This window comes from Oxyura jamaicensis, chromosome 1, assembly GCF_011077185.1.
Source record: "Oxyura jamaicensis isolate SHBP4307 breed ruddy duck chromosome 1, BPBGC_Ojam_1.0, whole genome shotgun sequence".
In the NCBI taxonomy this organism is placed as follows: Eukaryota; Metazoa; Chordata; class Aves; order Anseriformes; family Anatidae; genus Oxyura; species Oxyura jamaicensis.
Window position 1 is genome coordinate 110,584,522 of NC_048893.1, and position 15,883 is coordinate 110,600,404.

Below are 15,883 nucleotides of genomic sequence, written 5' to 3' on the forward strand. Positions count from 1 at the left end.
GGATATGAGTTGCTGCAAAAACTGATAAACCACACCTTTGTATTGAGGATTACATTGTCCATTGATTTCCTGGCAATTTGAACCAATAGCTTTTGGCTGGAAATGGATATAGTCATCTTTAAGCCCATATACCTGAAGCCTACTTCATTGTGAAATGTCTAGGTGGTGAAGTAACATTGTTTGGTACAATTATGATGCAGAGGCTACGCGCAGAACTTAGGAACTCTCTTTACTTCAGCTCTCCATACATGTCCTTCATTTTTGCTGATTCTTAACAATTGGAATGCTAAAAGTATGGGTTTCTGTAATTTTTCGTAATGGCTTGAGTGTCCTAATAAAAACACAGTGTTGCAAGTTGAATGCATCTGGATTAGAATACCACCACTATTTTAATTGCAAGCATTGTTTTATTCCTACGTTGCTAGAGGGAAGAAGTCAGCAAGATTTTAGCTGTGTGGGAGAAGAATCGCTGCATAGCATATGTTCAGCACCACTACTCTACAGCACTTACTATCTAGCAAACTTTATAGGGATGCTTAGAAATCAATGTAATTAAAAACTGCATGCGTATAACTACTCTGCACTCCACACTATACTTTAACTATCCTATAACTTTTGCTCGAGCAAATTTATAAATAATAAGACATTAAAATTAATTTATAGTATCCTCTTGGAATAAATAAGTTAATAAAAATCATATGTTATTATTTCGTGCAAAATGTTGTGTTATAAGTTGAGAAAGGAAAAAAAAAGACAGTATTTTGGGTACTGGGTAATGCTAGTTCAGACATTAAAAGTAAAATTCAGAGTAAAAATAATTTCAGAAACCTTGAGGATATTCCTACCATTACATACTTGCTTTTATGAGACTTTAATGAAATTTTGTGGTTTCTTAATGAGTGTTAAATAATAAAAAAAAATGTTTTATTATGTCTGTACTCTTCAAAATAGTATTTTAATATCTGTACTCTTCAAAATAGTATTTTACAGTGGAATTGAAGTGTATAGCTATTGTACGACATGGAAAACAAGCTAATTTGACAAAGTAGTTTTGCACATTTATCTTAACATTAGATTCACTGTTTAATTGTTTTTATCAGTTTTAGGAAGCTAAAAATGAAACAAGAAAAAAAAATACGAAGAAAATGTGCACGGAAAGATGCACTGAATGCTGCTAAACAGAAAATAGAAGAAAACCAGATGGGAAATGAACCATCTCAATACCGTGGTCGCAGTGGTATGTGGAATTAAGGATTATTGTTCTAAAACAATATGAGATATCATAGTTAGCATTCAGGACGTTCTAAATCAAATGACAGAAGACTACTAATTTTAGACATACCCTCCCCAACCCCGAAGACTTAAGTAATATTACCATAGGAACTTAAATTTATGCTAAAGATTGATTTTTTTTTCAGTTTTGGTTTTAAATTTCTAAATAACTGGAAGTTTGTACTGTATGGTGATTTAAGTTCCTTTTGAAGAACTTCAGTCTTGATTCCTTGGTTCATGTCTGAGCAGTCTTTGTTACTAGGTGTACACTTGGATGTTCAAATATGTGCTTTTACTCTGTGAACTGATGCTTGGGGAAGTTCTATCCCTGCACGCAGCCTGCACAGATAAAAATAAATTTATAAAGGCAATTGCTTCAAGCTGCTATTATTGGCAGGTTAAAAAAAAAAACATATTCTTTCCAAATTCCAGTTGAGGTGCTAAGGATTACTTTGTTGTGTAAACCAGATTTAAAGCCGTGTATTGTCGAACTTATGAAGATAAAGTAAGTTTATATGACTATACTTTATAGTTTAAAGTAAGTATATATATATATATATATATATACACAGTATATATGTTTATATAATAAGTTTATAAGTTTAAATATAAGTTTACATATAAGTTTATATAATATATATATACTGTGTGTGTATATATATATACATTATATACAATATTTATTTTGTAATTTTAAGTAATGTGAAAAAGCTAATATTAAAAAAAACGTAAAAAGAAAACACCACTTAGTCCAAAGTCTCTGTGCTTTAAAGTTGATGCTTTTAATTGTGGCAAATAAACATGAAGTCTTTTTTTAATTCCACTTTAGGTTATGCAGGCTATGATCAAGGCTTCTATACTGGTGATAGAGTCCTGCAGCGTATCGTTCAAAATGCTGAGCAAATAAAAACTGCTGTTCGCGATGCTTCCAGACTATTAAAGGAATTGCTGTCCTGGTCTGTAATCAGTGAGGAGGATTACACATCATATTGCAAAACTAGCAGTGTGTCACATGCAGTGATGGAGCAGCTCATCAGTTATTTAATTCAGGAAAAAAACAGAGTGAAAACAAGGGGTTTTATCCACGTGTTGAGTGAACTGGAAGAAGTGGATCCCAAGTTACAGAAGTGGATGAAACACCTTAACAACTTGGGTAGGCTCTATCTTTATGTAATAGCAGAAGACCTTACCTGGTCATAATTGTTCAGTCTGCAGATGAAGATAACCTCCATATTTTCCAGTCTTGCTTTGTTAACGTTAATGGCTGATAAAGTAAAACTTTCTTCTTCTTCATTTGTTTGATCTTCAGCAGGATTTCTAGAGAAGAAGATATGACTGACCATCAGGAACACAGCAACCACCTCTCTCTTCTCAAATTTTTCTGAAAAAGTAAAGCATTTTAATGTAGGCAGGGCTTTGCCCATGTAGGAAAAAGAGAACTAAACAATTTTTTTTATGCCTTTAAATTTCAGAATAGGCTTAAATGACAATATTTGTCTAAATCGTTTGTTTCTGGAAAGGTATGGTAAGATCATTGTAACTTCTTTTTGTCATGTATTGTATCACTTGGAAGTAGTTTAACTTGGTTCTCTTTGGTAGTGTTGCCTAGCTGTGTAGTTTCCTATTGAATTCATAATTAGATGAAGATACAAGTTCCTTTTTGCAGGCAAAATGGACGTAAGGTGCCAAGAACTTAAGGTTCTTTATTCTGTGTTGTACCCATGTCCTTGAAGGAATTTGTGTAGATTTATTATAGTAAAATTCATATAAAATCCATTTGTCTTTTTAGCTTGCATTTTCAAGATAAAAAAGTTCTTGTGTAATCTTTCATCTACCATGTATTTAATTTCTGGAACAAACTGTTCCTCTTTTAAGAGGAATATCACACTTGAAAAACAAAATAAACTCTGAGGCCTGAAAGAAATGATATCTTTTCTTCTACTCTTTTAGGGTTGACAGCTACAGAGAATTTCTTCCTTCAATATGGACAATTTTTAAAAGGACTTGATCTTTCTATTTTAACAACGCTTTGGAATGAGAAGTATGGTAGTAAATTTGATTACGTGTCAACGAGTTCTGAAGACAAAGAAGTTCTTGACTATTTCTCAAAACCACCTCTAGAAAAATCTCGTTGTTTTATATGGCTTTTAGAAGTCAATAGAGAAAATTTTCCATCTCTTCATCAAGCTTTAGATGAATTCTTTGATAAAATGGGTAAATATGCTAAGGTCTCCATTCTCATAAGGATTGTATTTCTTCTGTTTTTACACCTCATCTGGTGTACTCTACAAAAGGCTGAAACCTCAGTAAATTACTAACCTCGTTATATGGAATCTTACGTGTTCTGTGCATAAAATGCAATATAGTCTAAAAGGCAAATCACCCTTTTAAAGGGTACGATCTGCTGTTTGTTTCAAGTGCCACAACTAGCACGTAAGTTTACCTTTATGCATATATGCAGTCCAAACAGAATAGGTATTTTTCTTTAATTTTAAGCATAATGATTCTGCAGCAGTCTTCAAGATGCCTCAATGGTATTTGATGGAGTATACTAATTATTACTATGATTTCGTAGCTCACAGTTATAAATTACATGAAATAGTAATATCTTAGTTTATGAATATGACTTTGTTATCATTTTCATAGATGACCCTACTGTCATATTAAAGAAGCCGGGAAACGAAGATATATTGGTAAGTTAACCTAGATACCTGTTTTAATGTAAGCATAGAAACAAGTATATATTGGGTGTTTTAGAAAAATGTGCAGAGGTGAATAAGAGGCATGCATTTATTGACTAATTATTATCCTTTTATTTTTTAAGAATGATCCTTCTCGGCTTTTTTAAGCCCTCCCACCCTGCCCCCACACCCCTGCCCCCACACCCCTGCCTTGATTAATGCATTTGAAGATTGCATGCTATTTTTCCTATGTTTCTGTCAGTGAAATACTTGGAGGGTTTTCTCTTTAAATCAACAGCATACCTTTTAGATTATGATCTTTTAAGGATGAAGATGAAGGAGGTGCAGTAAAAGTGGATATGAATACAGCAATTGCTGTAATGCCCCTTTTGGCTGGGGCAAATAAAAGTGCATGGGAGTGGTGGTGTTTGCTTGATAACAGCAATTTGGTGTTACTTTTAGAGAAGCCTCTTTAAAGTTATCATTGGAGAATGTTGGGGGGTGGGGAGGACAGAAAAAGAGGGAGAAAATTCAGTGTGCCAGTTCAGAGACTCATATTTACTTAATATTTACTATATGAATTGACACTGAAGCATGATTATTCCTTGAGAGTGCTTAATTAAAATCTGAAGAATTTTGGATGTAATTTTACTATATGTTTTGCAGTCCAAGACAACAAATGAGAGGATGGTGTAACCCACCTTTATTTTCAGATGTCATTAAATTATAAGGCTAGAACTAGAAGTTTGTTTCACTAATAAGTGTGGTAAATTTGAAGTGAAGTGTACTTAGCACTCATTCACTACAACTTTTACTGATAATTTGCAGACTAAGCCTGTAACTTTTTAATTACAGTTAATTTTAATTGGCAGAAATGTATGTGATTTCAGTTAATTATGTGTTTGAAGCACGCTCATTAAAAACTGTTCTAGCCTGCAGATAAATTTATGTGTACAAACCCAGAATTTATTTTTGATAAATAAATTCAGAGAAATTCAGAGAAAATCTTTAGTTGTTACTATAAATCTTAATAATATATGAAATCCCTTGATCTTTTCTTTGATGAATTAGAAATACAAGAATGAAATAAAAGCTATTACAATAAAACTATTTCTATTTCAGTGTTACTTACATCCTAAAACAAGTTGATGTTTTCTGGTACTGTTACTAAATTACTGTTAGTAGAATTGTGTTAATATATTATCGAGTTAAAAATTAATTAAATAATCAAAAAATTAAGATGCGTTTTAGTTCCTCCATCATTGCTTGCCTTAATAGAAATTTGAAGTGACCCAAACTTTTGATGGTTCTGTTTGCTTCTTGTTCTGTTCAAACCCGAATAAGAATTTGAATATGACATTTTTGAATTCATATACTGGTTTTGGAAATGCATCATAATTTTATTCTAATAAAAAAGTGATTTTTTTCCTTTTTCAGACTAACAATATCAAAGTTAAAAACAAAAACAGAAAGAAGAACTCTAGAGACTCAAAGGTCAGTAACTTTTTAGCTGCTTACTATTAATAGCTTTTTTTAGAGTTGCTGGAGGGCAGATGCATAGCGCCTGTTTTCCTGAATACCTTGTGGAGGTTTTTTCGTGAAATATTTTTTCCTGAAGAAGTAGTAAGCTGTGTAGACTCAATGAACACAATTTTCCTTGTTTTCTTACAGTACGAATTTGTTAATATAAAATTAGCTTCTAGACCTGAAAAATAGATTATTTATGAGTAACTTTGATTACTTTGAACTAGTAACCTCAGTTTGTCCACTGCCCTCATACTTTGATCTTAAATTCCTAGATGTGAAAGTAAAAAACATGTGTGAATACAATCCACAGACTGCACTATAAAATTAATATGTCATGTCCATTTAGTTTTGCATTGATAAATTGCAAATTTGTCAAAAGGCTATTTTGGAGTCCATTTGAGGATGAAGAACAAAATCAATTGAAATTTTGCTTTTAACTGTCTTTTTTGATAATTTTTATGGGTATATCAGTGACTGAACATGCATTTCATTTAATGCTTGGAAAAAATGTTATTAGTTCAGTGTTTTATAGATTTTGCTAGAAATAATAATCTAGCTGAAAGTGATTTTTATATTGATTGTCTCAGATGCAATCATCTTGATTTCATCCATGCCCCCAACATTTTATATTTTTTTGTCATGAAATTCAAGTAAAATGAAGATTCAAGCTATTTTCATCAGCCAGAATTTTCCTTTTTTTTTTTTTTTTTTTTTCTAACTTGGACCTCTTTATACAAGTCTGTGTATTTCTGAAGTTAATAGATAATAAAAAATAAAAGATAACTAAAGCATATTATAGGTGAACATAAGAATAGGAGGTGTAATACTAAAACTATGTGGAACTAGGGATCACTCAGACTTGCTTGTAGTAAAATTATTAAAGTTTGAAGGCTTTCAGATATAATGAAAGATTCCTAGAAATTCAGTTAATATGCAGTGCAATGGAATGAGTTCAGACAAAAGTCTTAACAAAAAAGAAAGCTGTGGTTTTTTTTACCTGAACTCAGCGAAAAATCAGGCACATCTAGAAGAAAAAAAAAAGACTGTTTGGCTGTTGGAATGTCCCAATTTCTTGTTCCAAAATAAGTTCTGAAGAAGAAATTAATAATTTAAAGTTAAGAAGCTTGTCATTGTGGCTTAATACTGATAATTGTACTTAGGAGCTTTGTGGTTCCATCGTCTGGCATCTGAACACAATAAAGTTACAGAGCAAGGTTCAGTGTAAAAAAGTTACTCATACTATTTACATCAGATCATTTTCCAGTAAATAATAATAATAATCTGTTTTAAATTAGTCTATTTTAGTATTATCCAGTGGAGTTAGTACAGCACCAATAGAGGAAGAAAAGATATTTATAGAAGAAAATACATTGTAAGTATCATCATGCACCTTTGCTTTTATTGCCTTCAAAGTACTTTGCCAGGTACCAGAGAAGACAGGCTTTGAAACAGCTTAGAAAGTCTGGGTTCATATCTCAGTGTTTTTTGAGATGACCTTAACATGAGCTTCCATAGAGCCATTACTTCTCTGCTTCCAGGACAGGTGTAATGGGTATTAGAATTCTAAAGGTCTTAATGGTATAAGAGAGAACCAAATGATAAGCAGGTTGAAGCCCAGTAAGTCTTCTAGGCCAAAAGGGATTCTTTCAAGTAACATCTTATCTTCCTATTCCATTTTACTGTAGGAAGAAACTGGTTGATAAGTCCATAGACATACCATCAGTCACAAAAGAACTTTGCCTTCTATGCTGTATCAAGCAGGTTGTGATGTGGGACATGGCTCAGAATTTTTGTCGTAATCAGGAGTCAAACTCCTGTGTAGTAAGGCTGGTTTTGCTCTTTCTTATAGATGTGAAAGCTGCTAAGAAAGAGCTACAACCTATTACTAATAGTTAGTAGTTAGCAGGTCAGTTATTCTCAATAGAAGTTCAGCAGTTAAGTATTTGGGGGATAGTGTTTATCCAGTTGGTAGGAAAAAGAGTTTGCTGTTTGGGGTATTTCTTAGCACCCACGTAGCTACCGTATGGTAATAGTGTTCTCAGTATATGTGAAAAATGCAGTTATTTTCAGAGACGACAGTTTTTCTTCCTATTCTTTTTTTCCAATGCTTTAGAGATTTTGCATATTTTTATGAACCATGTATAATCCCAGAATATCTTCGAGGACAACAAGAGGAATTTGAAGCTGTATATGACGTTTCAAATAGTAACAGCTATCAAAGACTTTTGGATGATATTCCAGATAAAACCTGTGAAAGTTTATATGAGTACGTATACATTTCTGTGCTTAGCAGTTTAAAAGTTTTACTGTTTTAGCTGAAATGCATATAAATTCTGTATCATAGTGTTAGAAAACTAAAATTATACTATTTCCAGACAGAAGTGACAGAAGTAGTTGGGAATAAAGTATCTTTGATTCCCAGTATAGAAAAAATCGACAATTACAAACAGTAGGAAAGCTCTAATTTTGGACCGCTGCAGGAAAACTGAGGCCTTGCACTTAAGAATGTGCTTGCAAGTAATAAAGGAAAACCGTCAAATGGCACACTGTAGTTTTGCTCTGGAACGGTGAGCAGGATGGCATTTCTGACATCTGAAGATGTAATTTATCTGTTCGTTTCATTGGTGCTCACAGTAGTCATTCCCAAATGTCAAAATGAAGGCATGTAACAACATAGAGATGACGTCTCAATGCACTTTATTGGCAGCATATTTTATGTATCTCTTGTCTAATGGCAACTAACAGATTTTGCCTAGACAGTCTATTTCTTATTTTGATCCTTTCAATTCTCAGTTAACTGTGGCGTGTACATGTTCTGCAATAATGCCTCACATAAATAGCATTTGCTTTTTGGAGACAAAAATGTTACGTGCAACGTCCTACTTAAAAACATATTGTATTAAGGCCAGAATTTGAGTTCTTATGGTCTGTTGCAGGTATGGTATGTGCAGGTATGTTGCAGGGTGTTTTCAGTTAGTTGCAGGTTTCTGAGTAAGATGTGGACAAGTGAAAGAATTACAGAAAATTTTGTATGAGAAAACTTTGTTTAACAATTACAACTTTATTTTTAAGCTATTTCTCTCAAATATTAGAAGAACATGGTCCTATGGAAATTAATAATAAATTGCTAATTGGGGAATATGAACATTTCCCTGAAGAAGCTCGAAAGATTGTTGAAGATGAAGGTGGTCTGAAACCTTTTCTTCTGAAATCCCATCGTTTCGTTATGGTGGATAACGTTATTAGCTTAATAAAGCATGAAGTTCTTATAAAAGAAAATATAAACAGAAATAAGACTGAAGATAATGAAGAAGAAAATTATATTGTCTGTGATGTGCAAGAAAATCCTTTCCAGAACAAGCTACAGCTAAATCCAGCTGCTAAGGAATTTAAACCCCTGTCTTACCCTGAGCAACCTCCTATATCAACAGCTCCTGACATACCAGTAGCAAGCTATGACACTCCACAGTATTTGCCCTGGTTTCTACCCACTTCATGTCAATCAGTGCTTAGTCAGGATATTGCTACCGTAGAAAATAGGTCGTCTTTGTCTGAAGTTTTACTAGAATGCTTTGATTCTGAAAATCTCGATACGTTATTGCCTCAGCCTTCCTGGGGTTATCGATGTGAAAGAATATCACCAATGGCTTCTCAAAGGCCTCTCATTTCAAACGTTGCCGAGCAACCTAGTTATATTTATGCTGACCATGTAGCTCATTGGGATAATGATGAATCAGCTATTTCAGACAGAAAATGTGTCTGCAGCAGTTTAACACCAACCGAAACACAACCATACAAAGACCCTCAGTGCCTGTTGGTGAACTCGGGTAACTCATTTTATGAGGACAGTTTTGCTGTTGCAAATCGCACGAATGAAGCTGAAGGTTGTATACAGGTGACTAAGAAGGAAAAAGAAAGCAGAAGTATACCAGTAATGAAAAACAATCCTCATACAAGGATGATAGCTGTTCAGGTAAGAGATTAAAATCAAACCATTATTTGAGAACTTTCAAGTGACAAAAGATCGTGTTGAGCATCTTGTGTTAGGTTTTCTCTGCTGTGCAAAGTGCAACACCTTTTGGGATTATTTCTTTATGTACTCCCAACGAGTCAAATGTTGTGTAGAGTTTGAAGAGGAAACATGCAAGTAATACTTCAAGCTACCCATATGTAAGGGATAATAGCAATAGTATTAGTGTTCTCTACTATTTATCTGTCAGAAAAGGCCGCGAGTTGGAAAATACTGAGGTGTTTATCAGACTAGGAGCTGCCTTAGAATTTTCATTTTAAATTGCTGATGCTTTTTTTTCAATTATTCTTGGTTTTCATTTGTAATTCTTTACAGACAGTCTCTGAATTTTGTTCTGCCTGAAGTTTTGAGAGATTTTTTGATCAGAGGCAAGGGAGGGAACTGGTGCACACAAGTGAAAACTTTGTTTTAGAGGTTAGGGAAAGTGCTTCTGTGTCATCTTTTTCATTTTGTTCAGTGATTTATTTTAACTTGTATGATATTTGAGGATACAGATGGTTTGTAGACTGTAACCATCACTGGCTGATGCTTACCTCTTGGTTCACAGGGATGGCCCAGCTGCAGGGTGAGTTCAAGGGCAAACTCCCTTCACCTTACTTTTTCCTCCTGGAGAAGGAAAACAAAAGAGAAGATTTGTCCTACAGGCAGAGGAAGCATTGCTGAACACCCTTAAAGGGGCACAGCATGCAGCTGACCAGAAGAGGGACCAAAACATCTACTTATTAATGCACCCCAAGGGTTAATCAGCATGGACCACTCAGGAAAATGCACTTAAAGTAACAGAGAGAGACAGTGATCACGTGCAAAAGTCACAGACAACAGTTCGGGCTAAGCCAGGTTTTCAGAGTTAGAGATACGGCAGTTTCACACTTCTTTTATATGACAGATTATCTAAGATATTAGAAGAACTACTGCAGAGAAGTTCCTAATCTTCTTTCCTTTGTTCTTAGGGGAGGAATAACTCTTTATAGCTGTATGATAAAATGATCACCTTTTTGTTATTGCTTTCTAAATTATGAAAATGTTAACATGTTTCATTGCTTTTTTGTTGTTGTTTTTTCTTGTTGTCCATAGCTTGTTATGTATACACTTCTTTGCTTTAAGTCTTTCCCAAGCAGTTACTGTAAGCTGTTTAACTTTTGGCTGGCTTAAAATGACTGTTTGGTTGCTGAGCACATGTAATGAATTGTTAATAGAAAAGGCAACGGTTTTCAGTTTAGGGAATTCTGGTTAGCAGAGTTCAGAAGGTTATAATGCACAGAGATGTTTCTGTTTGCAAAAGTGTGGGAGAGCAAAGCATTGAACATTTGACTGTGGTTTTAATAGCATACTAGAGTGGTAACATAACCTAAATCTTCAGTATGTTGCAAGATTAGATTTTAAACTTCTTTTTTTTCAATAGGTCCTTGATGAGTGAGTGATATTGGAGGGTGAGTGAGTGATATTGTTTAAGCAGGGACTCTGGTCATTGAGTGTAGTCCTTTAGTTGAGGCACTTGTGTCACAGCTCTTGAGTTTAGGACACAAAACACAGCTGCTCTGCGAGTTGTCAGACACTGGTTTGCCACTCTTAAGTTTTCAGACGTTCAGAGCACAGCTGTGGTTAAAGACTGAAAGAACTGTCCCAAGCATAAATGCTTCATGGTCAATTAAACTAGGAAAAGATCAGGGAAAAAAGTTTTTTCATTATAACTTGAATTAAATGTTGGGAACATTTGCATAATTTCTTGTTACATTATAGATAGACCTATTTCATAATGTAGTTGGATTAATTTAATTGTAGGTTAGGTACAAAGGCTCCAAAACCAGAGGTGGCATAGTAGTTGCATATGCAAACAGGAGACTTTTCTCATCAATTAATTATTCTTTATATTCTAGGTGAATCATGAAGTAGCTGATAGGGAGACTAATACCTTGCCTTTTCATCCGTTTGAAATGCAACAAGTAAGTCACCTGTATATTTGTTCATATTTCTCATGAATGACTTTAGAGGAGTGCCCAAACATTTAGGAGTGTGAAGATGGTTATCTAAAAATAAGATGTTGTAACAGATACTCTTGAGTTTTTTTTCCCCCGCGCTTTCTGTTGGATCGTAATCTGTAACGTCCTTCTTCCAAATTTCATATAGGCCCACAAAAAGAAGGATGTAGCTGTTCAGATGTTGGAATATGTTTTAGAGGAAATTGAGTATTTCCTCCCCAGAAATCTTGAGGTTTGATTTAAATATTCCATTGGAGCATGCAGGCAGCTCAGACTGATGCTAATGGCAGTGTATGTCCGTATCAGGAGATGAGTGAGGAAAATACAGCCTTCCCTTCATAATCTGTTCTTGTCAGGCATTAATGTTCATTTCTGTTATACAGAAAACAACCCCCCCAACAAAAGAACAACAAAAACACACTAAAAACCATCCAACTGACAGCAGACTGACTCCTTTCAATGTTTGCTGCTCTGTGGATAATGGCTGTTGAATTACTTTCTGTAATTTATTTTCAGGGAGATATTCTACGTATGGAAAAAGAGCATCAGGTATTAAAAGAACAACTTAAAGAAGCACAGGAAAAATATGAACAGTTACAAAGCCGAAGCTCAGAAGAAATCACTGTTTTAAAAGAGCTGATAAAAAAAAGTGTTGAAGAGACAGAGGTAACGTTTTTATCCATGCAACAGTGGGGTTATCAAAGACAAACTGCATTGGTTCACAGTATTGGTTGTGATAGGTCAACAGTAGTTTTGAAACTGTAGTCCTCATTGCTGTGAAGTCTTAACAGATCAGAGGAAGATGCCACGCAGGCTTTCAGAACACATTCAAATGAACACATAAGTTATTGGTTGTCTCCATCTAGTGGATAAGTACTGGCTTTGATTCAACCCAAAAAGAAAAAAGCACAATGTTCTTGACTCTCCCTCTTCTTAAGGAGAAGGTGTTGAAGTGGCCAGTGTTTTGAATTGCTGGGACAGCTGACAGGCTTTTCCAGATGTTTTCCTTGAAATTGGGAGCAATAGTGGCCTCCAGGCATCACTATCAGCCTATTATCACTTGGATTTTACAGTTAAAGCCAAGTGTGCTACAGGCTACTCATTTGTCTGCATTTTAAAGGGAGCTTTTCTATTAAAAATAAATCAGGTGAGACCAAAGCCTACCACCTCACTTTATTCTTTAGTAAGATCTTTAAATAAGGGGCCTGTCATTCAATCTCTAGCATCTTTTTCTTCCTTTCATTTGTGTATTGGAGTAAATTCCTGTACTGCATCTTGGGAGATCCTGAATTCTAGCTTTAACGTTCACCAAATGATAGAATGGTTTGGGTTGGAAGGTTCCAACCCCCTGCCATGGGCAGGGACACATTCCACCAGTCCAGGCTGCCCAAAGCCCCATCCAGCCTGGCCTTGAACACTTCCAGGAATGGGGCATCCACAACTTCTCTGGGCAGCCTGTTCCAGGGCCTCACCACCCTCATAAATGCTCCCTGTTCTAAACACCTGGCCTAAAAGTACATTAAGCACTAAGTAAAATTCTGTTGTTGTAAACGTTGCTGGCTAAGGTTTTGATCATGTGTCTGCAAGTTGCTCTAACTTGCGTTTTAATAAAATACTCTTTACAGAAATGATGTTTTCTTATTTTTTGCTTTTAGGTATCAAAGAATGAACTAGAGTGGCTTAATCAAGATTTAGAAATAAAAGTAAAAAAATGGCAACAGGAGAAAAAAGAAAATCAAGAGAACTTAAAAGCAATAAGGAACACTGTCAAAAAGCATATGGATACTAATGATAGGTACCAATTCTGAATACAGATTTACAGCTGTAGATCTCTATTTTTGTCCCTTTGCTTGATTTTGTTTGTTTGTTTCTTTTAAAGTAACAGTAAGTAGAGTTATTTCTGGTAGTCTATGGTAAGTTTCAGTATTTACTGATTCAATGAATGAGAATTCAAACTTCTTGCCCTGATAATATCATTAGGGCAAGAAAATGAGTTAAATGCAGATCTTGGATTAGAGCTGGTATCAATAGGATCTGCATGTAGTTATTTAACCTAAGTAATAAACACTACTTCTTCACTGTTTAACATTTTTGTGAGTGTTCCACAATCCTTTAGTTTGGCACTGCTTGCATACTTTTCTACTTCATGATTTACCATTATTTCCTTGGTGTGCTCCTCTGCAGCAGTATGATTAGCCTTAAATTTTTATTTTTTTGTTCCTCTTCCTCACATACAGTCAACCCAACTGAACTCTGCTCTGCTTCTTTCTTTCTTACACGCTTTGTACCTGTACTGCCACAGAGCATCTCTGAAGGTTAACTAGGGATGCGCGTTTCCTTCTTTTCTAGTCTTGTCCCCTACTTGTCAGATTCAAGTAAATCTGCAAGAACCACATAGCTATATGTATCTATTGTGTGTTGGTTTTGTTTTGTTTGTTGTTTTTTTTTAAACTCATCATCCATCCTAAAACAGAAATCTGCAGGGCTTCCCGTGGAACTTAGATCAGTAATATCCCATCATGGCCCGGTGTGCAGCAATCCCAGGTATTCCCCTGACAATTAGTTTTCCTGGCTATGAAGGAATAAGAAACAGCTTCAGTCAGCCTTCTACTATAGTCATAGAGCATCTAGGGAATTACATCACTGACACACTGGAAAAATAAATCCAGTGTCACCTGACATAGTATTATCAGCAGCTTTTCCCAAAACATTTTAAGCGCTTCAGGAATCTTTAAGTAGCCTAATCATTGGCTGTATAACCAGATAGAAGCTTTTTCACAGTAATAGGCTGGAATATCCATGTCTGATTTAGTATTTTGTTGTGTTATTGCAAGCACAGGTAAGCATTTTAAAATAGCTGTCAGAAAACTGATGAAACTGACTTTTTTAGTAATGATTTTTCTAATCAGACTTGACACTTCCTACTATATTTTTAATGTTCTCTGTCAGTTTTCAGACTTAAGAAGGCTTCTGTCCTTGAGTGCTGTATTATTATCTTTAGTATGAATAGTTCAAGCCAAATCTTTCTTGACAAATTATCAGCTTGCACTTATATTAGTTACTTGCTGCTTAATTAAGAATACATTTAAATGCACTTGTAGTATTAACATATAAAGTGTATAGATTGTCACTGCTGCAGAGTTATCACTGTGATTATAGAGGAACGTGTAATGTGTTTGGTAGTGAACAATTTTCAGAATAAGTTTAATAAATGTTTGATTACTCTAGGTATTCAAAGACCATTGATGAGAAGGAGAAGCAGTATAAGATACATTTCAATACATGTCTTGAGACCAGGTAAAACTCTTGTAAAACTTTCAGCAATATTTGTATTTTTCTATTGACTTGTCATTATCGGAGTTGTCTGTTTCATTCTGTGTGAAAGATCAGAAAAAACAAGCACTTTAGCCCATAACTTTTATTCTCAGTTAGTTTACTTTTACTTACTATAAGTAAATATTATTTTATTTCAAATATTTAGAATAATTCAAAGCTGGCTTTTCAAAATAGTGTCATATATTTCCCTGATTATATGATGCAGTATTTTAAGACACATTAGAAGTTGGGTGCTGTAGATACATACTGAACTGTCATATGCAGCTTTGGATCCTCGGATATTTTTAATTCTAAATGTACATAAAGTTATCTGAACGCTTTCTAAAAGTTGCTCATTTGCACGTAGATGGAATTTAAGGTTCATTTATACCATATGTTCTGTATATATGTGAACAGGCTTAGAACAACAAAACTTGCATGTCTGCAGTAGTCAACCCCCCATAAATTTTTTACATTGCACAGTGGAATTTGGTTAAGAAACCCCAAAGTTACGTCCACGGAGCCAGCAGTACGGCTACAAGAACATGACACTATGCCCAAAGGCACAAGCTGTACACCATAAATGAAGATATGTGGGTCTGAGGAAAAGACAAGTAACGGCTGCAGAAAACCTCTAGAATGTACTATTCTATTGTGTTTAACCTAAATCTTTAACCTCTTTCTGTTTTGCAGTAATAAACTTGCTAATGAGAAGGTAAAATTGGAAGAAATTATAAAAAAGAGTCAAGATGACTACCAGGAGCATATGAAAAGAGCTGTTAAAGCAGAGGTAAAAACAAAAGAACAACAACAAAAAACTAAAACACTTCTGTTATAGCCTAAATCGGCCCTTTATATAGCCTTTGCATTGATAGGTGGGGAAGATGACTGCTGAAGTCTTATCTAACAATTTCCCTTAAGGTAGCATCTAAGGCTTTTTATGAGGATGTATTAAAAGTGTTGATCAAATGCTGACGACTGCTGTTCTGGATGTTATCTTGGAAAACTTAGCAGATCATCACAGTGCATTATTATTGACCGGTATTAAAAGTGCACAGAATTTGGGGCACCTGGTATCG

General features: G+C 34.7%; 1 protein-coding gene across 5 annotated transcripts in view; it reads left to right on the top strand.

Moving 5' to 3' along the window:
• Positions 1 to 15,883, top strand: part of TTC3 (tetratricopeptide repeat domain 3) — a 62,877-nt gene that overhangs the window by 38,741 nt on the left and 8,253 nt on the right. For all 5 annotated transcript variants that reach the window (XM_035315751.1, XM_035315749.1, XM_035315748.1 and 2 more), the window contains 13 exons: positions 1,101 to 1,237; positions 2,102 to 2,425; positions 3,223 to 3,486; positions 3,919 to 3,965; positions 5,391 to 5,447; positions 6,776 to 6,852; positions 7,594 to 7,746; positions 8,553 to 9,453; positions 11,388 to 11,453; positions 12,006 to 12,155; positions 13,145 to 13,284; positions 14,718 to 14,786; positions 15,498 to 15,594. In XM_035315751.1, the coding sequence (XP_035171642.1) occupies positions 1,101 to 1,237; positions 2,102 to 2,425; positions 3,223 to 3,486; positions 3,919 to 3,965; positions 5,391 to 5,447; positions 6,776 to 6,852; positions 7,594 to 7,746; positions 8,553 to 9,453; positions 11,388 to 11,453; positions 12,006 to 12,155; positions 13,145 to 13,284; positions 14,718 to 14,786; positions 15,498 to 15,594 (2,482 nt within the window). The remainder of the gene's footprint in view (positions 1 to 1,100; positions 1,238 to 2,101; positions 2,426 to 3,222; positions 3,487 to 3,918; positions 3,966 to 5,390; positions 5,448 to 6,775; positions 6,853 to 7,593; positions 7,747 to 8,552; positions 9,454 to 11,387; positions 11,454 to 12,005; positions 12,156 to 13,144; positions 13,285 to 14,717; positions 14,787 to 15,497; positions 15,595 to 15,883) is intronic.